Raw genomic sequence first — 27,568 nt, 5'->3', positions numbered from 1 at the left:
GAAATAGGGGGGTAAGAATCGAAATGCTATTCCAGATAGCTTGAAAAAGTGATACTACTTTTCTACCAATAAACAATGCTAAACACTGCTTTGGTAGTTTCAGTCGAGTGGAAATCAAATAGAATGGGAAAGTACGACCAGACAAGATCTTTCTCAGGGTGTGAATGTACTTGTGATGTGTTTATATGAGTCAACAGGAGTGACCCCTTACTCTAGTGAGCGGGTATTCTTTGTCCTCTCTTTTATTGTGTCTTTGTGACTTTAGGAGAATCACTGTGGAACTAAGACAAGTAGACTGATATTTTTGTAAAAGCGCGCTTTATTAAATCGTCTGCTCAGAAGTAATTGACAATAGCATTGGCTAGGACGCATGATTATATGCTACGAACGAACAACCAATTCATACATGAACAATGTTAAATCTCCATTCTAATTTTATAACTATTGTGTTGATGCATTATGTAGCTTAACTAGTCACTGTGTCCCGAGACAGCATCTATTCAGGTATTGCCATATTTAGCCTTTCCCCTAGTTAAGAACACCATTGCCCATAGCACCTACGCGTAAGTTTCCTGTTAAGAGTTGAGTTAGTGTTGACTTACTAGTGGAAACCTGTGCTGGTTTATAATCATAATACTTATTTCTCGTATGTCTTCTATGAATATATCGATATTAACGGTCCTTAAAATACCCATATAGAGAGGAGTGTATTGAGTAGGTAGACTTACTTTCTCCCCTGCCTTACCACAATGATCCTCGAACAAGATAATAACATAAATATAGGAAATATAAGAGAACAGCGGTAGATGTTTGGCCGTCGGAGGAGTAGCAAACCTTTGTTGACTTAATCGTCGTTTTCGAACAGTCAGAAGCAAGCATCCTGTTTCGTAATGAAGTTGTCACTACCTCATGAATCAGAGATGTTATTTATACTATTAATCGCCTTTGAAGTTGAAAACTCAAATAGAACGGAAATCATTAAAATGAAGACTATAAAAAAGTTGCTAGACCGAAAGGGGTGCAAGGAGAAAAGCCAAGACAATGGAAAGAACGGAAGCCATGAGGATGCCTCGTCATCCAGGGGAGATAATAGCGCACATGGCGCCCATACCATAACAATGGACTACATACCTCAGAGTTACGGCATGGTAGAAACACTCGCCTATCTTCATTCCGGCTCACCATACGACTTAGCGAGGCTATTCGACGAACGTGACCGCGTAGAAAATCAAATGCGTCGACGTCCCAAGACGAAAGGCACAGAGGAAGTACAGCTCGTAATCCGGGAACCAACTATCCGCTCGGTCAAGCAACTTTATCGGATCTGCAAGCAAGCCGAAATCGTAGCCAAATATGGTCTTCCCGAAATAATCGCGTACAATTTCAGTAGGTCTACCTGTTGGAATAGGCTTAACATTTCAGGATTACCTTCGCTGCAGCTCAGAAAGCCGAAAGAAACGGCGAGAAGGCCTAGTGGCCTCCTCGGTACCTCTATCGTCGAGCCCGATTTCGACATGTCAACGTTTTCGTTTGGTACCGATCGACCGTCATCGCCTGTCAGTGAAGCTGGGGGCTGGAGGGACTTGCCGTATACATATGGGGACTTGGAGATGGCCCCCCCTGACCCCCCGGTGACGCCAGATCTCTACACGATTGAGGAAGATGAATGGGAAGTGAGCCGGGCAACATCCCTTACGATGACGAAGATACCTATTTGGCAGGTACGTATGGTACATATACCTCCTCGAATTAACCTTCACATTGCCGATAAGTAGAGTAAATATAGGTACCTAGGTACTAGAAAAGTCGCTAACGAAGAGCGTTAGGTCCCGACTTGATTGAAGTGCCTTCAATTTCATTTCATTTTTATTTCTTAGTGACATGATTCTGTCTGGATAGCTAGTATGACTCATACTCCTTGAGATCACGGCAGCTCCTGACTTATTTCAGGTGAATGCAACCAATGTATTTAGATCAAGTTTTTGATTGCCCCTGGGAATTCCTATGGGAGAGCAATGCACTCAATCTCAACATCAACAGCCTTGGGCAGCTGCTTGACGGCTACGCAGCTGCGGGCGGGCTTGTGGGTAAACCACTTCTCGTACTCCTTGTTCATGTCGGCGAACAGCGACATATCAGCTAAGAAGATGTTGACCTTGACGACTCTCTCGATGGAGGAACCGGCGGCTGTGAGGACGGCCTTTAGGTTAGAGATGCAAACTGCCGTCTTCTCGCCAATGGTGCCTTCCACGAGATTGCCATTGACGTCACAAGGAATCTGGCCGGAGCAGTAGATGGCAGTTGGCGTCTTGATGGCGTGAGACTATGATAACTACCTGTTAGCTCTCTGAGTGAATTAAATGTTGGAACTCATCTTGTTCATACGTAAGGTCCAGCAGCTATATATAAATTAGTTATTATTCACATTATTCTTTAATATTATATTATTTTTCACTTACGCGGCGCTGCGTCCTTGGAGAAAACCGGAGTGATATCAGACATGGTGCGGATAGGGGTTGAAGCTCGGAAGACAAAAGGTGTTCGCGAAACTGGAATCAAGCTGCGACGGACTGTAGATGAGAGAAGTACTCGAATTGGAGATGCTCGAAGAACAACGGGCATAGCTAGACTATAATATAATATAGACTAGAATATATAAATAATAACCCGATTGATGCCTTTGTAATTGTTCTTAATGAGTGGAGATTTGTAAGCTATAGTTGTTTAGGGTTCGTAGTCCTCTCCGTACTTCGGCGTCCCGGCTCTTGATGGGGGGGAAGTTGCCAAGCTCCGTACTACGTGAGCACGTTTCTAAGTGGGAAGATATATGGATGGTACATAAATGAGACACTTCCAGTACGTAACCTTTGATGAGGTCAGAGTAGCGCTAATCCTACTTAAACAAGGTTGTTTAGGTATTGTATGCAAGCCTATCTACGTCTAACTATACATTACCTTATACTCCAGCTATTTATGTACCTAAGTAATGTACATGCAGGTAATCTGATGCATGTATTAGATACATCTACATATATGGAATTCAGGTGTAGAAAAGTTACTGTTTGCACCTTTCGGTATCAATGTTTGTAAATGTTCCACATAGAACGGATAGATGAGATCGGTGATCGGTTATCGATAAAATTTCCGTAAGAGATCGGTTTCGTTTCGGCACAAGCTTTAGTTATTTCTTCACTATGTACATACGGCTCAGCCCACCGTGAGTTATAAAAAAAAAGGGGGCGTGAGGCTTAGGTGTTGCCAAGTGGCCAAAATTAACTTGATAACCCCTATCCGCCCCAGCTAGGCAAGGTACAATACCACTGTACCCGTCATATTAGGTACCGACATGGTAGTATAGAGTGGAACACACGCACGCTTGCGCGACTGAAGCTTCCCCTGCGTTAACTAAGATTTTAATGAGGGCCGACTTTTTAAACACTTCTTCTTGATCATCATCTTCTATCCTTCTCGACGACTTTGGCGTCAACAATCGCAGTTTTCGGCCTACTAATTGGGCCGTGCGGTTGGTAATCTTTTATCTTACCTTTTTCTTTGTTTCTGTAAGTACCTAATATATGTCTACATCTAACTACCTAACATCTATTACAACTCTTGTAATGTGGCGGTAACACGTCAACTGCGACGTGTTCACCCACATCGAAATATCCTACTTACTTAGGTTACTAACAATCGGGTCCGAATAGTTTCTAAACATCAATTTATTCTAAACTGCGTTCCTTTATATCATGTCGACACCCCCTCAGGGCACTCCGCAGGGCACTCTGCGTCAGCGGAATGTCCCCGGTTCTTCTAAAAAGAAGAATGGTAGTTCTGATGATGTGGATTCGGAGCTCGATAGCCTTGTCAAGGCAAACAAGAAGATCACCAAGAAACACTCAGAATGGGACTACAAGGTTGCTCTGACCGTGATCACGGTCTTAGCCTTCATTTCGAGATTTTGGGGTATTAGCCACCCGAATGAAGTTGTCTTCGATGAGGTTCACTTCGGTAAAGTAAGTAGAGACCGTTTGCAACTAAAGTCACTAGGCTTCAAGTAGAAGGCATATAGAAGACACCAGCTTATTCTTGCTTTTCCAATTAGTTCGCTTCGTTTTACCTCGAGAGAACTTATTTCTTCGATGTCCACCCTCCGTTCGGAAAACTTCTCTTCGCCCTTATGGGATGGCTTGTAGGATATGACGGGCACTTTCACTTCGAGAACATCGGCGATTCGTATATTGCGAACAAGGTCCCTTATGTGGCTTTTCGCTCTATGCCCGCACTTCTCGGCTCGTTGACCGTCTCGGTGACTTACCTTATCATGTGGGAATCAGGATATAGTCTTCCGGCATGTATCGTCGCTGCTGGTCTCGTTCTTCTGGATAACGCCCACATCGGTCAGACCAGGTTGATTCTACTTGATGCTACCCTTGTGTTGGCCATGGCATGCAGTCTGTTATGCTACATCAAGTTCTACAAGCTGAGACACGAGTCTTTTAGTCGTAAATGGTGGAAGTGGCTCATTTTGACCGGCTTCGCGCTCTCTTGCGATATCTCTACTAAGTATGTCGGACTCTTTGCCTTTGTCACTATTGGTTCTGCTGTCGTCATCGACTTATGGGATTTACTCGACATTAAACGACCCGGCGGCGCGTTAGACCTTCGAGAATTCGCTTATCACTTCGGTGCTCGTGCTCTCGGGTTGATTATTATTCCTTTCCTATTTTACCTATTCTGGTTCCAGGTTCATTTTGCTATCTTGACGCGATCTGGTCCTGGTGATGATTTCATGACCCCCGAGTTCCAGGAGACGTTATCTGACAATGTCATGCTAGCCAATTCTATCGGCATTGACTACTACGACACCATTACTATACGTCATAAAGAAACCAAAGCTTATCTTCATAGCCACGATGCGAAATACCCTCTCCGCTACGATGATGGCCGAGTTTCCAGCCAAGGTCAACAGGTAACAGGATATCCGTACAATGATACTAACAACTATTGGCAAATTCTCCCTGTCACCGACGATCATCAGATGGGCCGCCACGTCAAGAACCACGAGCTCGTCAGACTACGACACTTGGTGACGGATACAGTTCTGTTATCCCATGACGTTGCCTCTCCTTACTTCCCTACCAATCAGGAATTCACTACTGTACCTTTGGCTGACGCGTATGGAAGTCGCTCAGCGGAAACTCTTTTTGAGGTCAGAATCGAACACGGCAAACCCAACCAAGAGTTTAAGAGTGTTTCTAGCCATTTCAAGTTGATCCATAACCCTAGCAAAGTCGCAATGTGGACACATACGAAACCTCTTCCAGAGTGGGGACATAAGCAGCAGGAGATCAACGGAAACAAGCAGATTGCGCCCAGTTCGAATGTTTGGATCGTGGAGGATGTTCCGTCTGCCCCGGCTGATTCCCCTCGCCGACAGAAGCAAGAGCGCCAGGTTAAAACTCTACCATTCCTTAGGAAGTGGTTCGAGTTGCAGCGTTCGATGTTCTGGCACAACAGCCAGTTGACTAGTAGTCACCCGTATGCTAGCCAGCCGTACCAATGGCCATTCCTACTGAGGGGAGTCAGCTTCTGGACACAGAACGAGACCCGCCAGCAAATTTACTTCCTAGGTAACCCTATCGGTTGGTGGATTGCTAGCAGTTTGATTGCCGTCTATGCCGGTATCGTTGGTGCTGATCAGATGTCTCTACGCCGCGGTATCGATGCTTTAGACCATCGTGAGTTAAAATTCTGTCGTTCCGCCCTTATTCAATAGCTAATCTAGTTCAAAGGTACCCGTTCTCGTCTTTATAACTCTACTGGATTCTTTTTCCTAGCATGGGCCACGCATTATTTCCCATTCTTCACTATGGGGCGTCAGCTTTTCTTGCATCACTACCTCCCTGCTCATCTCGCGTCATGCCTTATCGTCGGTTCCCTGCTTGAATTTGTATTCAATGCCGAGCCGTCTGCGGAGGAGCCGTCCTACGAGGATGTCAAGTCAGGCAAGAAGCCTGCTCCGGGCCCTCGGCGACACATCACCGCCCGAGAGAGATTCGCCGGCCAGAGTATGGTCCCGGCATGGATCGCATGCATTGTTATTCTATCTTTAGTCTTCGCTGGCTGGTACTTCTTCCTGCCGTTGACCTACGGTTACCCCGGCCTTAGCGTGGACCAAGTCCTCCGACGGAAGTGGCTCGGATACGATCTCCACTTTGCCAAATAAGGTGGTGAAAATTTGGTGAGATGAAATGAGGACTAGGTAATCTTGGTATGTAAACCATAATCTTAGGAGACGACGCAGACACAGGTGTACGATTGAGCGCAGCATCTAAGGGGCGAAAATGGATAGGTTGGGCAGGCTTTGCGTTGATCCAAAGGCAATGGCAATGGGGAGAAAAAAAGTCCGTTTTTTGCGATAATGAAAAAAAGCATCATCTGGTTTTTTGGACTCCGTCACCTGTGTACTCAGGACTTCTGTAATCTATAGAGGCGATACGGGAATCAATCTCATTTCTCATTTCATAAAACATATACATTTTGTGGTGATTAATGGCTACGTGGTTCATGGTTAATTATCCAGCATTTAGATGTTTGGAACATCATCAACTCCTATCTCTTACTCATATCTTGCTTATCTCTTCAAATCGTTAATAAGCTGTTCTGCAACTATCCTTCCAGCTAGACAACTCGTATCTACTGTGCTCGCGATCGTATGGATGGCCGACGTCCACCATAGGCCTTTGTCGGATAGTTTAAATGGTGGAAATCGGCTAGATGGGTACATATAGGGGTAGGCATTTTCAAGCTAGTAAACATGTTAGCATATGACTATTGAGCCGGTCTGATAGTGCTTTGCTTACCTTCTCCTGATACCACCAAGTGATCCCCAGATTCAGCTGTTCCAGCTGCTCCACGGCATCGCTGTCCGCCAGGGCACGGTACAGGTATTCAACGGTACTACTGTCGTCGTCATCAATTCGAACAATATCTTTCACGAACGCTAGTTCCCTGACGCCTCCAAGGGCGTTCTCGAGGAATAGGACTTGGTTTACATAGCCGTAGGCATCGATTCGTCTCGGCACCGTGAAGAACGCAACGTACGCTGTGCGATATGTCAGGATCGAAGCGGCCTCGACGTCTTCGGCGGAAGCAGCGCTGTATAAGTCGAAATTCGGGGCGGCAATGATGACTTTGTCAAATGCTTCGGCTTGCAGACGGCCTGATGGGGTTGCATATTGTACAAGCCAAGCGGACTCGTCCTCGTTGATCTGTGCGTACTTGACGCCGTGGACTTCCGTCGACTCTCGGACGTTTGCGCCGACCGCACTAACGATCATCTCTAGCCTGTCGAGGAGTTCACCACCCACATACGCATTCGCAGTATCTTCTATGCCCGAAGCGAGCATCAGTGCTAGGGCACTGATATCTCCTACATTCTGCGAGTACACGCGGCCGACCTCCGGCGCTAGGACTTCGGGTACGTAGCCGCCGGCGATGCCGCGGTCGTTAAGTTCGTTTCCCGTGGACTTCTTCGCGTAGTCGTATATGCCTAGAGAAATCAAGAGTTGCGCGAGATCCGGCACTAGGGGTACGTCTACGAGGCGGTCTTCTAGTTCGGCGCCTTGTTTAGCCATGGCGCCGGCGGACCAGACGGAGCTGCCGTATTGGAATATTAACCCCGCCCAGTCGGTGAATGATGTTTTGGTGTAGGGACGAGTGGTCTGCGCGATGACGCGGTCGCCGTTGAAGCTGGGGATGGTTAGCATCGATATGCTCGGCTCTTGGGTAGCTTTGAAAGACTTACTAGCTGACCCGTTGACTACCCGCCTCGGATGTCTGGACCTTGTCTCCGAGCGTCTTCTCCGATGTCCTCGAAAACAGCGGGTTACCCCATAATAAGCCGGTTCCGGCGATGTCTTCGGCGATGATAGGGTCCTGCGTAGGGTCATCGTAAGGAAAGACTTGACTGCCGGTGGAACTGTTCAGAGCTAGTTGGCCTCCGATTAAGGGGGCGGACTCGAATATAGTTATGTTGACATGGATGCCCCGAGCATTAGCCTTGTGGTATAAATCCTGAGCCGCACATATGCCAGCTGGTCCGGCCCCTTGAGTTCGTATTAGATTTCTATCTCCTTTGTAAAAAGGGTAGGTAGGTCTAGGGAGTTATTTACGTACCTATAATAGCAATGGCGTGAATAGGAGGGGGTGGGGCTACGAATATGCCCTTGATGAAACCAAAAATGGTCGGGATTAAATAGATAAACGTAGCAAGGAGGCCGAAAAACAAGACGAAAACTAAAATCACTATGAACCACTCTCCGATACGCGTGTATGACGGTCTTGGGATGTTGATGTGGACTTGTCTTATTTGGATCTTGGTCTGGAGCAGGGGAGTCTGCTCTGAGGGTGAAGGACGGCTCGAGGAGCTGGATCCTACCGGACAGGGCGAGTAAGCTGGCGGTGGAGATTCACTCCGGTCGCTCGGGGTGAGAATGGAGTCTCGCCGGACGTAGTCATGCTTTGCCATTATTGCAGAGCTGCTACAATGACGATATATATTGAGTAGTTGAGCAGCTCGCTCGGTTGCAACATAAGAGAATTAACTATAATATGTAGGTTAGGTTGTTGTGAGGTGATGTGAGGGAACCAGGAGGCTTGGAGCCTTGTTTGAGGCCCGGACGAGGCGCAGTTTCCCCACTCCAAGTTAACTGCAGACCAGTGCTATTGAGAAGGTGAGATGAGATATGATAGAAAAGAAAATGATCTTCTATTGGTTTAAGTGTTTGTTACACAGCACAACCCTATCCGTTAAATGTAAATATTAAAGGAAAGAAGCACGAGGAGGTACAAACTACAAATATACATAGACCTAGGTTAACTAATAGGTAGTTAATAGTTCCGAAAACAGCATTCTGCTCTATTGTTTAACAACATTAGGAAATCTTCCGATTTCTCAACTTGAAGTTTTCTTCTTATTCTTCCCGAAGCCTCTTTCTTAATAGACAATACCTATTAACCTCATGAGTTAGTTATACACTTACTCCTGCTAGTTGGTATTTTAGTTCTAGCGTTATGTTCAGCCGCTTGCTGGAGATTTGCGGCAACTTATCTTATCTACCCGCAACTAAAATCTCGCCCAACCCAATCAATGCGACCGTCGGGTAGTGCAGGATTTCGGTGTTTGTCTACTTCAGTTTATGAACATAGCAAATGCATATATAGACTGCATCGAATTTGTTTAAGAGCCTCATCTATGGGGGATTAACCATACCTTTTATAATTGGAACTTAAGCCAATAATAATATTAGTTATAACATATTTCCCGGAAAGTATCGCAGTGGTGTTATGATAATCAAGTCCCGATGCTGTCCTATCCATACCTACGGTAGTTGTGATAGTTATGTGCGATATATTAGATCTACACACCTTCACTATTAAGTACAATTTATTTGATGCTTCATAATATCAGCTCATTACATTTTCCTCTTTCTAAGTGACCCATCGTAAGACGCCTTTCCCGCAATTGCGTGCGTACCTGGTTATTACTACCCTACAACCCTACTGCATTCACGCAACGTTTCCTTAATAGTGTTTATAGACTTGGCACATATTCTCATTACTCACCGTTGACACCAGGTTTTCTATTATTAAGCTATCGGCCCGTCCTTGGTACGGGATCAATCTTGCTACGGTAGCATTGAGAAGAAGAAAAGGTACATCGATCTAGAATCTAAGCTGAAGTCTCCTGAGAAATTCTACTTTCTACCACATGCTCGTACAATAACGGCGGGCCATGGACGTGGTCTACGCCGGTAAGGCATGTGCCTGCATCAGATCGAGTGTTGCAATCCAACGGGAACCAACAGTATCATCGCTCGATATTAACCCACCTTTTACCGACAGCAATACCCCCTGTCCGTCTCTTTTCCCGGACCATCCCAGTGCAGGCCCCATCTTGTCAAGCGTGCTTTTCCAAGGAAATATCCAATAAAATCTTAGTAGAATTGCGCGGCCTCTCCAGACGGACTATACGTCCTATAGCTTAGGAGATTTTATTCTAAATTTTCCCTCCTCACGGACCGAAAACGACCACTTAGACACTCAGGCTAAAGACCTGGGTCATATCGATATCCCGCAGAATGTCCTGCATTCCTGCTCATGAAACTTGGGCTCCAAGATGTCCCATTGGACAAGTAAAACTTTTATTAGAAGTGACGCGTTCGATGAGTTGAGATGGCACCAGCTTGCCTCCATATAATTCGGTGGAAAGGCTCACATCGAGTCTAGGCTCGATGAACGCCCAAGATGGTGAAGAGTGACAAACTTGCGTTACTTCCTGGGCTTCTTATATAAGAGCTGGAGTCTTGGTTCCTATAGTTAGTCTAGTTACAACGCTGCTAAGAGACTGTTCGCTCGTTCTTGTTAGCTCTCTTAGTCGATATGCGGAAGATCTCTTCATGGGGGCTCGCCCAGTGCCTCTTCTGGGCTTGCGTATCTGGCATAGGAGAACGGACTGATTGTGATCCTGTTTTCTTGACAACGACGGTTTTCGCTACTAAGACCATCTATACGTCTGCCCCGTCTAATGTGACTAGTAGTACAAAGGTGCCATGGACTAATTCAACTACGACGGCGAGTTCAAGCTCAAGAATCACAAGTAGCTGGGATGTTCCGGTTGGAAATGCCACAACAAGCGTTACTCTCCCTTCAACTACACTTTCGTCAACCTCAGCTCCGTTCGGGAATACCACTACAAGTATTATTATCCCTTCGACCTCATCAACTATAGCTCTACCTGGGAATACCACCACAGATGTTATTATTACCCCAACTACAGCAACTACAGCTCCTCCATTCGGAAATGGTACCTCGAGTGCTACTGTCCCCTCAACCATAATATCATCAACCTCGGTTCCGTTTGGAAACACTACTACAAATATCCCTATTCCTTCAACTTCGTCCACAATATCGTCGACCTCAGTTCCATTCGGAAATTCCACCACAGGCATCCCCGCCCCTTCGACTTCACTTTCGTCAACTACAGCACCGTTTGAGAACACCACTACGAGCGCTACCGCTCCCCCGACCACATCATCAACAGCAAAGCCCACCCCTCCTCCCGGCGGGTTTCCGCCGTTACCGCCTGGTCCTTTCAGAGGATTCAAGAATGGCGCCTACTTCACAAATTGGTCAGGCAGCATACCCCTACACTGAACCAAAGTTATAGCTAACAGTCATATCAGGGGCGTTAACTCGGGCTTCCATCCTCAAGAGCTACCGGTCTCTGAGCTGACGCATATCTACTATGCCTTCGCCGATATTGACGCAGACGGAACAGTGAAGTCTTCAGACCCCGTCGTAGATCTCCAGAAGCGCTACCCAGACGATTCACTCTCGAATCGTACTGCGAACGCTTATGGTGCCGTCAAGCAGCTATACATCCACAAGAAGTGGAACCGGAACCTCAAGGTACTCCTTTCAATAGGCGGGTGGAACTTCTCACCTAAATTCGTGACGGCGGCCGCAACCGATGCTGCGAGGTACAAGTTTGCTACTTCTGCTGTGAAGCTCGTTACGGATTGGGGTTTCGATGGTATTGATATTGACTGGGAATACCCCGCCAACGATGTCGAAAAGGAGAATCTCGTCAAGCTACTTCAGGCTTGTAGACAGGCATTCGATAGATACGCGCTCCTTCACGGTATACGGTACCGATTCACCATCAGCGTGGCAAGTTCCGCTAGTCCGCAAAACTACGAAAAACTGGACTTGTTTGCAATGAATAGATACGTAGACTCCTGGTAAATCCTATACTGCCCCCTTTTCTACTTAACTCCCAATCTTATTATAACTATATAATGGTATAATACTAACAACAATAGGCATCTAATGGCCTACGACTACTCCGGAAGCTGGGACACCGTCAGCGGGCACCAAGCGAACGTATTCTCCTACGAAAGCAGCGCCGAGTCGAAACGGCTTAGCACCGACGCCGCCGTGCAGCATTACGAAAGCCAAGGCATCCACCCGCAGAAGATCCTGCTCGGCCTACCCCTCTACGGGCGCGCCTTCGAGGGCACGTCCGGGCTAGGCCAGAACTACACGAGCGTGGGCCAGGGCGGCCCGCAGCCGGGGGTCTACTACTTCAAGGACCTGCCGAAGCCCGGGGCCAAGGTCGTATATGACGACGTGGCGAAGGCGACGTACAGCTACGACGCCGCCGCCAGGGAACTGATTTCGTACGACGATGTCCGGAGCACGACATACAAGGCGCAGTACCTGAAGTGGCGCCGCCTTGGAGGCGCCTTCTTTTGGGAGGCTAGCGGTGATAGGGGCGGCGCGCGGGGACTGGTTAATACGATGTCGAAGCATTTGGATTGGCTTGACGAGACGCCGAATAACCTCCACTACCCGACGAGTCAGTATCGGAATATACGATGGGGTATGCCTGGAGAGTAGAGTAGGTAGATTGGCTATGTCTCGTAATTGCATTTGATTTAATTCCTCTCTTCTCTTTTGTATAGGGACTTGGAATAAGCAAAATTGGATTGGTGCGTTTGGAGTTTATGCAACGCTTATGCATTGGCCTTGAAAAGGGGTCTTTTTAAATTGTGGTATATATTGTCTTGATAGACATGATTTGAATATACTGGGCATCAATATGTACAGATTGGAGCGGTCTGGGAGATAATGTTGAAGATCACCTCGCTAGATTCCAATAGTTCATGTTGAGGAACACGTCATGTCTCAGCAAATTCATATGCGCCAGTTGATTCCTCAACCTTGACCTCAATCTTGCTCTCCTCGAGCTCCTTGCCATCGACTTTAATACCGGCCCGCATAACATCACCGGGTACGACTGGTCCAACACCTTTCGGTGTGCCGGTGAGGATGATATCGCCCTTCTCAAGAGTCATAACCTTGGAGATGTCACTCAATAGCCTTGGGATCTGGAAAAGCATGAGCTCGGTATTGTCCGATTGTCGGACATTGTCGTTGACAGTAAGGTAGATATCTATGGAGTGAGGGTTAGGAATTGCCGATTTGGAAATGAGATTGCTGATCGGTAAAAAGGTGTCGAAGCCCTTGGCGATTGACCAAGGTAAGCCCTTTTTCTTGGCTTCATTTTGAATGTTTCTTGCTGTCATGTCGATACTTAGAGCATAGTCTTCGATAGTTGGTTAGTTTCATTTAATAATCCATAATCCATAAATCATGAGATTGTAAAAAAGTCTTACGCTCAATAGCGTCAAAAGCGCCCTTCTCATCATCTGCTGCAAGATCTCTCACTTGCTTGCCCAGGATCAAGGCCAACTCAACCTCATAGTGAAGGTCAACACCCTTAGGCCGGATAACGGGACCAGCTCCGGGTAACAGAACCGAGGAAGTAGGCTTCAGAAAGAAGAAAGGCTGCTTCGGTCTGGCGGAATTCAACTCGGCGATATGGTCTCTGCGCATATGTAATAATGTTAACACGACGCCTCACCCCCCGTACTGCGGGATGATTACATAGTGGGCGCACTCACGCATAATTTCGTCCGATGCAGACGACCTTACCGGCTTGTTTTAAAGAAGCCACCGACGCCATGCCGCGACGGAAAACATTCATTGTCTTTGATAGGTAATCAGCAATGCACGTTTAGGATTTCAGATCCTGCGGGCTTGACTTACATATACTAATGTGAAAAGACGGGGGAACGTTCCGGCTGTACTAGATACAAGTGATCCGAAGGTGTGAGCCTTATATCACGTCAAAGCTTGTTCGGCAACCGTATGCGGAGTCGATAATGGTGTTGATCCTTCGGGGTCCAAACTCCTCCAAATGTTACCGATCTTCGGCTCTGATAATCTTCGTGTCGCTGTTAGCGGGATTAATTAAAGCCCTGGAATGAAATGCAACTTGTGAGTAGGTACCTAAGGTACTTTTTACAGTACCATACATTAGGTACCCTTAGTACATATAGGCCCCACTAGAAAAAGCTACCTTTCTCTCGGTACGGATCCATTTATCTTGGCGGTAAACACCTAATGTACTTCGTACTTTGCACATCTTATTTACCTGGTATTTTACGATATTCACTGGGGTGGACTTTTACAGCGTGGGGGGAGTCGCTGTAAGACTTCTGGATGTCGGACTGGCCGGGTCCAGACCTGGGGAAAGTATACCCCACAATAACTATACTGCCTACATGTAAATAATTTATTCTCTCACCTTCTCCATGTCCCCTGCAAAAAGTCCCTTAACCCACCTTGATATCATCACAAGACCAATCTCCTTTTCATGCCTGCCATTTATAACTTTGTCCGCGTAATCTAAGTTCCACGAAGTCGCAAGCTCATCTTTCCCCGGATTCGAATCTCAATTTAAACGTCATCTAAGAAAATATTATCAATTTTGAAAGATCTTTATTATACGCGACAATATGGAAGCTCTTCAGCTGGCACAGATGCTAGCAGATCTCAATGATCTCCAAGCTGCTGTATGTGTTTCTCGTCGCATTTTCCCTAGCCACATCTTGACAAGAATACCCCTCACTAACCTAAACTACCCTATAGCAAGATCAACCCGCCGCGAAAAACTTGGTAAGCGTCAACCGAACGCTCGACCGTAAGGAACACCTACAGCAACAGCCAAGAAGCGTCCCCGAAGGCAGGGTGTCATCCCCAGCTAGTCGCATGACGGACAAGTTTGGCCGTCGTATGCTCACACCACCATTGACGAGAACAAACTCGGCATCGCCATCTATGCCTGGCAGTCCTCTTGGAGGAGAGGTGTGTTTTTCCAAAGGTGCCCTTTGTTTGTCGCGGTAGCACAAATGCTGATTAATTATATAGCGACCGGACGCAGATATTGATAGAGCTTCTACATTGCTTTCTTTATACGAAATCCGCGCCAAATTGAGGGAGCAAGATAACAGCGGCTTAATCAAGGCGCGCGAGAAGATCAATGCCCTCGCCGCGAAACAGCATACTCAGGTGGCTGCTGACCACAAGCACGAGCGAAAAGAAATCAACCGGCTAAGCTACCCAAAGTGAACACGACACAGCTCGACTGAATACCCCCAAAATTTCTAATGACCAATTGCATTATGATCATCAATCATTGGCGTTATAAAGGATCGAGCGGATGATGGGAAGCGGACAAGAAAACACAAACGAGCGAGGGTGCTCCTGGGATAAAACGGCGTATGAACTGGCTAAACACTACAGAGTTGTGTGCATTAACGATTTGCTACTGGACCGGCTACTATGATTCGGAATATGACTACGGTTATGGGTGGATTTTGATTGATGGGGTTTAATGCTAATAACGGTAAAATGGCACGGAATATATTATCTATCGCTATACAGCGTTTCTCTATATCTATCACGATGCCGCCTTGTTTTATTTTACGTGCTTACCGATGACCCTAATGGTATCGGACTTAAGAGAGTATACCTATTCCTTAGAATAAGGGTGACTTCAATTAAGGTAAGCCTTCTCATTAAGCGGTCAGTAAGATTAACTGTATAGCATGAAAATCAATGCCTGTCCTTTGGAAATGATGATGATGTGTTAGGATGATCTTGGTTGATCATGACAAGTCGTTCATCTGCGTCATAGGAGCGAAGACTTGGCTATTTTTGGGGCTGGTGGGTTACAGCTTTGATACACTACTAGATTACATATAGTAGTACAACTTATACCGGGCCATCTTGATTCTCGCTTCTCAGGTCCTGCTATTTTAATTAGAGTAACTCTAACCATACAGTAAAATTTTCCTAAAAATATAGCAAAATCAATTTTATATAAGATAAGTTGATATAATATTACCTACCTAATTTATATTAGAATTAATATTATTTTTTAATAAATTTATAATTTTATATAATTATATTTAATTAAATTTAAATAAATAAATAAAATAAAATAAAATAAAATAAAATAAAATAAAATAAATAAATAAATAAAAATTAATTTATTTATAATTGAATTTAATATAGGTTTATATATTTAATTAAGATAATAATATAAAAGCTAAAGTTATTAATTTAATTAATTATATTAATTTAATTATTAATTTTATTACCTTATAAATTATTAAAAAAGTATAATAAATATTTATTGCTATTGAATTATAGGTTATTAAAATTATTAAAAAAGTCCCGAAAATTATTATTAATAGTCTTATAAACTTTATAATTTATGGAAATTAAGTATAATATTAGATTTTATTAATATTAAAGTTAGTAATAAAAGTATTATATATTATTATATATATTATTATTATTAAAATAATTATATTATTAAGATTATTATTTATTAATTTATTATATTTAATTAATTTTATTAATTTTAAATTAACGTAATTAAATTAATAATAATAGTTTTTTATTAATTAATTTTTATTTTATATTTTTATTAATATTAAATAAGTTTTATATTTAAAATTAAAATTTTATTATATAATAATATTTAATAGTTATTATAATTAATTTATTTTAAAATTTAATTTTAAAATTTTAAAATTATATTAAATTTATATTTTTTAAAATTAATAAAAACAATTTTATTTAAATTTTATTATAATATTTTAAAAGGTAACTTTTTAAAATATATTTTTTAACGTTTATAATCTTAAAATATTTTAAAATTTTAAATTTTTAAATCTTTTATTTTATTTTTAATTAAATTTAATTTACTATTAAAATAAAATTATTAATATTTTTTAATATTAATTATTTTAAAAATTTATAGTTTAATTAAATTTAATTTATTTTTTTTAATATATAATAAGTTAAAAAAAATATATTTATAAAATAAATTTTATTATTTTATAAATAAATTTTTATAAATTAATTAAATAATATTATTATAATGTTAAATTAAATAATTTTAATATATTAATTTATATTATTATTATATTTATTTTAAGGTTTTAAAAAATATATAATATAATATATTATAAAATATTTTTATTTAATAATATTTAAAAAAATTTTAAAATTTAATTATTTAAAACCTTAATTTATATATAATTTTATAATTAATATAAATTTTATATATTAAATTATATAATATATTAAAATTATAGTAATAATATTTAATATAATATTTTAAATATTTATATATTATTTTAAATTAATTAATTATTATAATTTTATAATTATATATTTAAGATATAATAAATTTATAATATTAATTATATTAAGGAAAATAATATTAAATTAAATAATTAATAAGTATTATATAAAAAATTAATTAATAAAAAAAACTTTAAAAATATAAATATTTTAAAAAAAAAATATAAAATTTATAAAATAATTAAAAAAANTAAAAAATTTTATTTTAATATATAAATTTTATAATTAATTAATTTTATTTAAAATATTATAAAATTTTTTAATATTAAAAATTAAAAATGTTATAATTATATATATTTTTATTTAAAATAATTATATTATAATATTTTATTATATTTAAATTAAAATAATAATTAAAATAGTAAAAATAAATATTGGTAAATTATATTTAATAATTTTTAAACCTTAAATTAATTTAATTTATTTTTAAAAAAGAAAATATTATTTATATATTTAATATTAAAATTTTTTTTTTAATAAAATTTATATAATTTAAAATATTATTTTTATATTTATATAAATAATAATTTTTTAAATTTTTATAAATTTTTTTTAAATATTAAATTATTTTTTTATATTAAAAGTTTTTTTTTAAAGTTATAAAAAAAAAGTTTTAACCTTAATATTAATAATATTTTTATTAATTTTTAATTTATTTTTAATTTTTTCAAGATTTTTATTACTTTTATTATTTTTATTATTTTTATTATTAATAAATTTTTTATATAAAAAAAGGTTTAAATTAAATTAATTATTATTTAAGGTTATTTTATTATTAATAATATATTTTTTATTAATTTTAAAGACTATTGCTATTGGTACACCCTCGTTTTGCTATCGGAGCTTATTGGTACACCTAATACATTCAAATACATCCCACCCATTTTCAACTCCTAATATATCAACCATCATAATAATATATCAACCATCATAACTCATTCAATCCCGTAATGAGATTTAAATAATTTATATCGTTATTGTCGCCTCAATTAGATCTTTTCAATGATATAGGTCTCGAAGGGATGCATACGCTATTTCAAAAGTTATTCGAATATATATTCAATTTAATACAGATGCGACCGCAAAGGATATCACGTGGTCCCCCCCAAGAGCCACCATCACACATATTCGAATAACTTCATGTTGAAAGCCTGCACCCAGTTGTTATTTATATCATTAGAAGGCTCTAATTGAGGCGAAACTAACGGTATAAATTATATAAGTTGAATCGTCGAATTGAATAAGTTATGGGGGTTGATATATTCGATAAGACTCTAGATGAGGATTTGGATGAGGCTCTGCGGGAGGCTCTTTTGCGGTCGCATTTATATTCAATTGAATATTCAATCAAATACACACGTATATTCGAATAACTTTTGAAACAACGCATGCATCCAATAGAGACTTATATCATTAGAAAGCTCTAATTGAGGCGAAAATATTGATATAAATTATATATGTTGACTTGGGGGATTGAATAAGTTATGAGGGTTGAAAGGTTGATATGTGGTATAGTTGATTTAATTGAAAAAATTGGTGGGGATGTACCTGTTGTACAGGGTGTACCAATAAGCCTTTGATAGCAAAATGAGGGTGTACCAATAGCAATAGTCATTTTAAATAATAAATTATTTATTATTATTATTAATTTAATTTATTTTTTAATAATATAGTAAATAATATTTTTTATAATATATTATATATATAATTATTATAATAATAATATAAATATTAAATTAATAATTTTTTTAAATATTTTTAAAAAATTATTTAATATTATAATAAATTTTTAAATTTTATATTATATTTATAATTTATTTAAATATTTTAATTATTATATAAAATTAATTTTAGTTTTATTTAAAGTAAAATTAAAAATAATGTAAAAATTAATATATAATAAAGTAATATTAATAATATTTAATAATAATATATTAAATTAATTAATTTATATTATATATAAATTAATATAAAATATAAAATAAAATTATTAAATAAAATTATTAATATTATTTTATATATATTATTAAATAATAAAATTTTAAGATTATATTATTATATATTAATATATTATTTAAAAATCTAAAATAAATAAATTACCTTTTTAATTATTAAATTTATATTAATTTTATAATTAATATTATAAATTTTTTTATATTATTATAACTTTTTTATTAATAATTAAATATTTATAAATTTTCTTTATATTTATTTTTAAAATTATTATTTAATATTTAAAATATTATAAAATATAATAATAATATTTTTATTATAAATTACTATAAATAATTTATTACTATTAATATTTAAATTAAAAAAATTATTAAAATTAATTTTAAACCCAATTTTTATATAAAATTTTAAATTATTAAATTTAAAATTATTACCTAATAAATAATAAATAATATTATTTATAATTAAAGAATTTATTTTTAATAACTATAAAATAATAATATTAAAATTATATTTATTTTATAAAAATTATTAATATTTAATATTAATTAAATTAAAATTTAATTTATAATTATAAATATTATTTTTAATAATAATAAATTAAATATTACACTTTTTATTATACAATATTATAGCTTTATAAAAGCAATCGTATTTACGTAAGGTTTATTAATAATTACAATTAATATAATTACTTAACTATTTTAAACAATTGCATAAATATTAATAATAATAAATATAATAATTTTTATTAAATTTATTTTTTTTAAATTTTATTTTTAAAATTTTAACGATAAATACGTTAAATCTTTATTAATTAGCAATATTATAAAAGATTTTATTAGCTATTTTATATAACGTAAATAAAGTTTATAAATCATATTAAAATAGCGGTATTTTTTTTTTTAAAGTTTTTTTTAAAGTTTTTTTATAGGTAAGATTTAAAAACTTAATTAAAAAATTTAAACAATTTAAAATTGGAAAAATTAAATCGATAATATTAATTTAAAGCCTTATACAACAAAATAGGGTTTTAATTAATAAAGTAGTTATAGTAAATTTTAAAGGGGTTATTAACGTTAATTAAATAAATAACATATTTTATTTATTTATTTATTTATTATTATTATTATTTTAAAAAATTACAATAATTTTAAAATAAATACGTATAATTTATAATTACGTAAAATTATAGATTTATTAAAAAATAATATTAATTTTAATATAAATTGGGTAGGTGGTATTATATCGGCTTATCTTACGTGAAATTGATTTTGCTATGTTTTTAGGAGAATTTTACTGTATAGTTAGAATTATTTCGTAAATTTGGGCATTCGGTGGGGCATTGCATTATCGGCTTTAGGTAGCCTAGCGCTACACCACGCCATATAAATAGATTTTCTTCCCTGAACAACTTATAGTAAATCGCGCTTCCCCATTGTTCCCGATGCCGGACTTTTCCGGCCACCAATTGCTTTTCAAAGTTTAGAGTTCGACGCGATTATACGGTAGCACCTCCGGTCTCTACCTCCGCTTCCCCTTCCACCCCCCTACATCCTTCTTAGACAGGTCTTCCCGAGTCTTCCTCCCCTCGAATTTCTTTTAGGTCAACATGTCCTCCTCCGTCACAATATGCCTTGGAAGCCAATGGGGCGACGAGGGCAAGGGTAAGCTGACGGATATTCTTTGCGCTGAGGCTCAAATATGTGCCCGTGCCGCTGTAAGTTGGTCCATCTGTCTCAGCGCTCTAGAGTGCGTGACAAGTAGGGAGCATCTTGCGCCGGCTATGTCCTAGTCTTTGCTCCCTCGTTCATTTATTTAGCTAATACATATACACCAGGGCGGACACAACGCAGGGCACTCTATCAAGGCTAATGGGGTATCCTATGACTTTCACCTACTCCCGTCCGGTCTCGTTTCCCCTAAGTGTATCAACCTGATTGGATCTGCCGTTGTCTTCCACGTTCCGTCTTTCTTTAAGGAACTCGCCGACGTCGAGGCAAAGGGGATAAAAGATGCTAGTCAACGCCTTTTTGTCTCGGACAGATGTCACATCAATTTCGATTTACATGCCGCCGTTGACGGGCTTGAAGAAATCGAACTGGGTTCCAATGCAGTCGGTACTACGAAGCGAGGAATTGGTCCGTGTTATAGCTCCAAAGCAGCTCGGAGCGGTATACGCATTGCCGAGATGTACAACGTGGAGCTGTTCGAACGTAAACTACGACAACTAGCTGTCGGATACAAGAAGCGCTACGGGGATCTACTGAAATACGATGTTGAGGAGGAGATCAACCGCTTTAAGGATTACCGTGTCAAGCTTGCTAGCTACGTCATCGACGCTGTGGCGTTTATGAAGGACGCCCAGGAAAAGAATGCCAATATATTCGTCGAGGGTAGCCAGGCTCTGATGCTGGATTTAGACTATGGTACTTACCCTTATGTCACCAGTTCCAATACGTGCCTCGGCGGTATCATATCTGGCCTTGCGCTTAAACGGAGAAACATCAAGGAAGTCATTGGCGTTGTCAAGGCGTAAGTGATCACAAATCCTGCGCTCTATGGCCACCCTCTACTGGACACCTAGTGGATCGAATAGCTGATTGGTAATAGTTACACTACCAGGGTTGGTTCCGGAAATTTCCCAACCGAGGACCTCGGTGAGGTTGGCTCAAAGCTTCAGCAATTAGGTGGTGAAATTGGCGTATCCACGGGTCGGAAACGAAGAGTAGGTAATTCTTGTAATTGTTTCAAACCATGCGCGGACTCTCATGACTCCTATTATATATACTTCTCTACGGGTTGGTGATAACTAACTGTAATATTAGTGCGGCTGGCTGGATCTCGTCGTCTTGAAGTACTCTTGTGCGGTCAATGACTATGACTCTCTCCAGTTGAGTAAGCTCGATGTTCTAGACACGTTCGACAAGATCAAGGTTGCAATTGCGTACAAGAATAAGACGACTGGCGAGGAATTACCTTCATTCCCAGCCGACCTATCAATCCTGGATGATATCGAAGTTGTGTATCATGAACTACCAGGATGGAATACTAGCATTGCCAAAATACGCGAATGGTCTGCACTTCCTAAAGAAGCACGCGATTACATTGAGTACATTGATAACTTCCTTCAAACTAAGGTAAGCATTATCAGTAATTGTGCAACAAATCCTCTCTCTTTCCCCCCTTGCTTCGTGGTCAGAGAAAACGTTGCTGACAAAAGAAAATAGGTCAAATGGATTGGCACCGGCCCTGACCGCGATGATATGATTTATCGGCCCTGAATATAAAAGCAAAGCATCTGCATTATCCCTGAGGTTTAACTATACGTCATGACGGTTTTTCATCACCATAGATATCTAACACCATGGGTGGAATATGCTGGAGCCGATCAAAATACATAGAATAATATATCAACGTTGAATTCACATGCATGCTGCGTAATATCGACCGACAGGTGATTGCCGCATATAGCATGAAAACATATCCGAACGGATTAATTTCATCTCAGGTGATACGAAGATATTAGGCTTTGTATCGACATAAACATAACGGGAAGGTTACTACAGGCGAGCTCATAGGCTACATCCTGTTTAAATATTCCTAAGGTGTGATATTTTGATCTTTTGATCTTTTCTCTAGGAATAATAAATACTTTCATTATAGTTACAATATTAATACGATTATCAAGTTAAATTAGCAATAAATCCTGGTAGAGAATAAGAAAGCAGTACTCCCAAATTATCACTCTTTATTTGTGTAGTTTTAAGTAGAATATTTGGTATGGGTGTAAAATATGCTTTACTGGAGGCAATTCTTGATGTAAGCCTCGTATGCGAACAGTTTTGAACCAAGATATTCCTTGAGTGTGCTATAGTTATATAATGCTACGAGAAAATGACTACTTGTGATTTATTGGTCTTATGCAACCGGCCAAACTACGAAATAGCATAAATTATACTAAGCTACGATACCCACTACGAGTCTAACACCGACCAAGCTCTATTATAGTTGACAATATGATTGTCAACTTGTCATATCCGGAATATAAACTTCACCTATAAGTTATAATTATACGTACGGCAGCACGTCACTAGCTAGCACACTCGTTACAACAATTACCTCGTACCAACTCCAGTTCTTGTGCTAGTTAGTATATGAAAGAGTAATCGGTATATTTAAGGAGGTATTTAAGAAGGCGAGGACTAGTTCGAATTCCCAGAGAATAGTAAACATCAATGTTGACCTACCTATCAGCCTTGCGAGGCTACACCGTAGGTCATACAAGTTACCTCTAACACTCTAGTGTTCTATTATTCATTTCGTACATGGGACGTAGTTTTTATTTAAATGTAGGTTGTGTCTATAAGTCGCTCATAATAAGATGTCGACTTGGAATATACTATGTGATTTTTATTCCCCAAGTATCGATAAATGATTCACCATAAATGTAAATTTATCAACGTTAAAAACTCAACACGTAAATACGGATCCAAGACCGTAACATGTCCTATATAAATATATATGTTAGACTATCTATATTTATATTGTTATCGGTATAGATACAATGGCTTGTATCGTAGTCGGCTTGCTTCTGAGCGAGAATACGTGAGTTGAATATCGTGGTAGGTAGATACCGATAAACATAGGAGCTGTGTCTAAGCCATAAACCTTTAGGTACACAAAATGCACTATGATTATAACCCTATTTGGCATCTAGCCTAAGTGCCTTGGGACAATATCTCTTCTTATGTCGGGTATATCTAACCCCGTTATGAGTACGAGTTATAAAAAAGCACAAATGTGGCAACACTAGTCCAAAAGTCGAGTCTTCACATATATTAGAATATTACTTACTGAGACTATTTCTACTGTATATTATGTATGTGCTAATTATTTTATCTCGCTTGTTTTCATAAGCGAGATGGCTCTTGAGTAGCCATAAACTACAGACGTAGTTACACCCTAAATGTTTTAAAGTCATGTAAAACGAAATACATTCCAGAACCTGGGATATTAAATATTACCCAGACAATGAAACGTCACTGGTATCGAGTTTAGCTGTCTCCGGGAAATTTAATAAATACCTGATTCGATTGATACCAAACGAATACGCCTATGACATCGTGGTTATCTCGAAATATGTCTGCCGTACACATCTTTGATCTGCCTATTTATATAGCAGACGATTTTCAAATAAAGGAATGGGATTTCATCAATGAAAAAGCGCATTCGAAACCAGGAGGTTTAACAAATCTTTTAGTAACGAAGATTCTTATGACTAGGTTACATATTCACTTATCTCCTTACTGACACTGACTGACACGATCCTTGGAAGATTCACACACAAAAACACAACTAAAGCGCGTGTAAATTACAACATTGCTTATTCAAAGATATTTATTCGAAGACACTCCCGCAAGCATGCCGACAGGATGACCGCTCTACTATACACTCTACCGATGATGTGACCCATTCCATTTACCGTAATAAATTGACGAACCCCTTCGTGCATCTATTAGATTAGCCCAACAGCATCTTGCGGGGATCCTCGATGTACTCCTTGACCTTGACCAAGAACTGAACGGCTTCCCTGCCGTCGAGTAGACGGTGGTCATACGTTAGGGCAAGGTACATCATGGGTCGAACCTCGACCTTGCCATTCACAGCAACAGCCCTCTCCTTGATGGCATGGAGACCTAATACAGCGCTTTGCGGTAGGTTGATGATAGGGGTGCCCATCAGAGAGCCAAAGACACCGCCGTTGCTGATGGTAAAAGTACCACCAGCCATGTCCTCAATCGTAAGTTTACCATCTCGGGCCTTCCTGCCCATGTCCGCGATAGCCTTCTCGATTCCAACCATATCCATGGATTCGGCATTGCGGACAACAGGAGTAACCAGACCCTTCTCGGTGGCAACAGCTACGCTGATATCGACGTAGTCCCGGTATACGATAGTATCGCCACCATTCTCCCCCTCGATAGAGGCGTTTACAGCAGGGATATCTCGCATGGCCAAAACGCTCGCGCGCGAGAATGCGCTCATGAAACCAAGCTTAACACCAGTCTTCTTGAGCACCTCGTCCTTGTAGAGCTTGCGGAACTCCATTAATGACGACATGTCAACCTCGTTGAAAGTTGTCAACGACGCAGCCGTGTTCTGCGATTGCTTTAGGCGCTCAGCAATGCGAAGGCGCATACGGTTCATCTTAACACGTCGCTCCTCTCGGCTCCCTAGGACGGGGCCAGTAATAGCCGAACTATCCTTGGCTGGCTGAGACTGTTTCGGTGCAGACTCCTTCTTGGGTGCAGGGGCGGGCGGCTGTGGCTTGGATTGTTCCGGCTTAGACTCAGGTTTCGACTCAGACTTAGGTGGCTCTGGCTTGTTCTCTCCCTCTGAAGGTGCCGGGCGTGATTCGGTGGAAGCCTCCTCCTTTTTCGGCGGTTCCTCGGCACCCTCAGACTTTGCACCACCCTCAGGCGCTGCTCCAGCCTCGATCTTTGCAATCTCCTGGTCGACGGTGACAGTATCTTCCTCATTGGCAAGCAGCTCTTTTAATACTCCAGACTCGGGGGCGTTGACGGCGACATCGATCTGTGGATGCGCATGTTAGAATGCTGGTACTATATGAGATACGAATTGAGAGCATGATTGTCGGTTACCTTGTCAGTTTCAATGGTAGCAATCTCTTCGTCCTGCTCGACATAGTCGCCAACTTTTTTGTTCCATTGTTTTAAGGTACCCTCGGTAATAGATTCTGCCATCTGAGGGACTTTGACGATGGTATGGGCATAGGTGCGAACTTGCGTCATGAGTAGCGGCAAGGGAATTGTCCCTCGCAGGAGCTGCTGCTGCATGGGCCGGCGCAGAACTCGCGCGGCAGTTTGAAGCCGTCTTGACATCATCTTAAAGGGGGGATGTAGATTACGTAGGAGGAGGGCGGGTATATCCGGGAAATGTCTGGTAGATACGGCGACGGTAAGGAAGAGAAGAATCAGAATAAGGACTCCAGTAAATGGGAGTTAGGAGTACGTGTACTAAAAAAAAGGCGGGTTGGCTGCCAAAAGCCTGCAATGGCAAGAAATCAAGTATGTGTTATTTTATTAATCGCTATCTTGGTTTTGAATTTAGGAGAGAGATCCAAAAAAAAATTCAGATACGATCCGCTGCTCCCATGTTTCCGGCAGAGCTTGTGGTTTTTTCCGTCGCGGCTTTCTTAAATCATGGAATTGTACGGAGCAATTACTAGGCTTGTCTGGTCGCTTGTCCTTGTCCACCTATATTTGCGCATCGGAAATGTACTCACCGATTGATCGCACTGCTATTCTTGTGACCATCTAACACAGGTGCTAAGCAAGCAACTAGCTTGGTACCTACCTGGTCATACAAACATATGCCGAGGTTATGTACCCGTTTCTTTCCCACACCCCTGCTGGAAGGAAAAGAAGAGGTAGAGAAGGTAACATGTATGTACTGTGGCGTAATCTGGGTACTCATAATACATACATGTATAAGCCTACCTAATGTATGTACCTATGTATTGGAAGTGGAACTGCTTAACCTAAAACCTTTACTAAGAGTAGCGGGATAAACGTCATCCCGGCTCCGATGATTGGTTGACCAAGTGGAGACCTTGGCTACCTTTGGGACCTGTTTGGAAGTTCCAATTAACTGCGTGGGATTTCCAACAACTTCAGGTTTGACACGGGCACGACACCATCCCGCCAACCGCGCGTAGAAACTTCCTACCCCATCGCCTCCCTGGAGAATATATCGCACAAGCAGCTTTGGTGCAGCTGGAAATCCTGGCCGCAGCAGCTTGCGGATGACCCGGGCCGCGCACATCGCAACTATCACTACGACGAGTAAAAGACCTCACGATGTCGAACCGACAAGCTGCGCTGTAAGGCCAATTGAACACTATTCATATTGTGCATGTGCATGCGCTAACTAAATTACGCCCAAGGTCGCTTTACCGCCGCTCATTAAAGCTGGCTCTCGACTGGGCTGTGCATCGAAGCCTATGGCGTGGCCAAGCTCTCTATATTCGATCTCTCTTCGAAGCGAACCGAAACATCACGGACACTAGGAAACAAAGGGTATGGCATATATTACAATACTTACATAGATGGGACATACCAATTGACCGATACTATAGGCGTTACTTAGCGAAACAGAGAAGCTGCTGGAGACGTGGAAGCACCCTGATCCGTATTGCCCACCTACGGCACCTGGAGGTATGTCACATATTGAAGGGAAAACTCGAGACATGGAATTCGGCATGCTAACAGTTCAAATAGGATCCAAATACGAGAGGAACTTGCCAGTACACAACACTGACCGTAAGTGTTATATATATATATCCCATTGGGGTCTGTCTTAATTATGCTAATTTACTTTATAGCTCCGCCGCGACTTAGGTTTTGAAGGCAAAATAACTGGGAGAGGATGGATCACGCCGATCTGTACATAGAATCCGTAATAT

At 40.1% G+C, this 27,568-nt stretch overlaps 10 protein-coding genes across 10 annotated transcripts; 6 read left to right on the top strand and 4 right to left on the bottom strand.

The window, feature by feature from the left end:
• Window positions 1–1,118: 1,118 nt before the first annotated feature.
• On the top strand, window positions 1,119–1,775 carry GL218_03213 (uncharacterized protein; the record flags this gene model as incomplete). Its single annotated transcript, XM_033579763.1, has 1 exon — window positions 1,119–1,775. The coding sequence occupies one exon, from the start codon at window positions 1,119–1,121 to the stop codon at window positions 1,773–1,775; it is 657 nt and encodes a 218-aa protein (XP_033437357.1).
• Window positions 1,776–2,002: 227 nt separating this feature from the next.
• GL218_03212 (Protein mmf1, mitochondrial) lies at window positions 2,003–2,502 on the bottom strand (the record flags this gene model as incomplete). Its single annotated transcript, XM_033579762.1, has 3 exons — window positions 2,003–2,323; window positions 2,386–2,399; window positions 2,460–2,502. The coding sequence occupies 3 exons, from the start codon at window positions 2,500–2,502 to the stop codon at window positions 2,003–2,005; spliced, it is 378 nt and encodes a 125-aa protein (XP_033437356.1).
• Window positions 2,503–3,746: 1,244 nt separating this feature from the next.
• On the top strand, window positions 3,747–6,226 carry GL218_03211 (Dolichyl-phosphate-mannose-protein mannosyltransferase 4; the record flags this gene model as incomplete). The annotated part of the gene is made up of 3 exons (XM_033579761.1): window positions 3,747–4,013; window positions 4,103–5,738; window positions 5,793–6,226. 3 exons carry the CDS (start codon window positions 3,747–3,749, stop codon window positions 6,224–6,226), a joined length of 2,337 nt encoding a protein of 778 aa, XP_033437355.1.
• A 408-nt stretch (window positions 6,227–6,634) lies between these two features.
• On the bottom strand, window positions 6,635–8,530 carry GL218_03210 (putative prenylcysteine oxidase 1 precursor protein; the record flags this gene model as incomplete). The annotated part of the gene is made up of 4 exons (XM_033579760.1): window positions 6,635–6,808; window positions 6,864–7,752; window positions 7,808–8,108; window positions 8,179–8,530. The coding sequence occupies 4 exons, from the start codon at window positions 8,528–8,530 to the stop codon at window positions 6,635–6,637; spliced, it is 1,716 nt and encodes a 571-aa protein (XP_033437354.1).
• Window positions 8,531–10,443: 1,913 nt separating this feature from the next.
• GL218_03209 (Chitinase 1) lies at window positions 10,444–12,462 on the top strand (the record flags this gene model as incomplete). Its single annotated transcript, XM_033579759.1, has 3 exons — window positions 10,444–11,192; window positions 11,247–11,804; window positions 11,886–12,462. The coding sequence occupies 3 exons, from the start codon at window positions 10,444–10,446 to the stop codon at window positions 12,460–12,462; spliced, it is 1,884 nt and encodes a 627-aa protein (XP_033436563.1).
• A 281-nt stretch (window positions 12,463–12,743) lies between these two features.
• Window positions 12,744–13,612, bottom strand: GL218_03208 (putative hydrolase C21C3.09c; the record flags this gene model as incomplete). The annotated part of the gene is made up of 3 exons (XM_033579758.1): window positions 12,744–13,171; window positions 13,242–13,453; window positions 13,530–13,612. The coding sequence occupies 3 exons, from the start codon at window positions 13,610–13,612 to the stop codon at window positions 12,744–12,746; spliced, it is 723 nt and encodes a 240-aa protein (XP_033436564.1).
• Window positions 13,613–14,426: 814 nt separating this feature from the next.
• Window positions 14,427–15,039, top strand: GL218_03207 (uncharacterized protein; the record flags this gene model as incomplete). The annotated part of the gene is made up of 3 exons (XM_033579757.1): window positions 14,427–14,483; window positions 14,560–14,775; window positions 14,839–15,039. The coding sequence occupies 3 exons, from the start codon at window positions 14,427–14,429 to the stop codon at window positions 15,037–15,039; spliced, it is 474 nt and encodes a 157-aa protein (XP_033436556.1).
• A 5,653-nt stretch (window positions 15,040–20,692) lies between these two features.
• On the top strand, window positions 20,693–22,364 carry GL218_03206 (Adenylosuccinate synthetase; the record flags this gene model as incomplete). The annotated part of the gene is made up of 5 exons (XM_033579756.1): window positions 20,693–20,800; window positions 20,921–21,615; window positions 21,694–21,808; window positions 21,909–22,220; window positions 22,311–22,364. 5 exons carry the CDS (start codon window positions 20,693–20,695, stop codon window positions 22,362–22,364), a joined length of 1,284 nt encoding a protein of 427 aa, XP_033436557.1.
• Window positions 22,365–24,603: 2,239 nt separating this feature from the next.
• GL218_03205 (putative dihydrolipoyllysine-residue succinyltransferase component of 2-oxoglutarate dehydrogenase complex, mitochondrial) lies at window positions 24,604–25,988 on the bottom strand (the record flags this gene model as incomplete). The annotated part of the gene is made up of 2 exons (XM_033579755.1): window positions 24,604–25,677; window positions 25,746–25,988. 2 exons carry the CDS (start codon window positions 25,986–25,988, stop codon window positions 24,604–24,606), a joined length of 1,317 nt encoding a protein of 438 aa, XP_033436558.1.
• Window positions 25,989–26,963: 975 nt separating this feature from the next.
• On the top strand, window positions 26,964–27,510 carry GL218_03204 (NADH dehydrogenase [ubiquinone] 1 beta subcomplex subunit 9; the record flags this gene model as incomplete). The annotated part of the gene is made up of 5 exons (XM_033579754.1): window positions 26,964–26,986; window positions 27,050–27,182; window positions 27,242–27,320; window positions 27,384–27,425; window positions 27,488–27,510. 5 exons carry the CDS (start codon window positions 26,964–26,966, stop codon window positions 27,508–27,510), a joined length of 300 nt encoding a protein of 99 aa, XP_033436559.1.
• Window positions 27,511–27,568: the final 58 nt, after the last annotated feature.

The sequence above is a fragment of the Daldinia childiae genome (assembly GCF_008694065.1).
Source record: "Daldinia childiae strain JS-1345 chromosome Unknown Scaffold3, whole genome shotgun sequence".
Taxonomy (NCBI): Eukaryota; Fungi; Ascomycota; class Sordariomycetes; order Xylariales; family Hypoxylaceae; genus Daldinia; species Daldinia childiae.
This window is presented reverse-complemented; position numbering and strand designations above follow the sequence as displayed.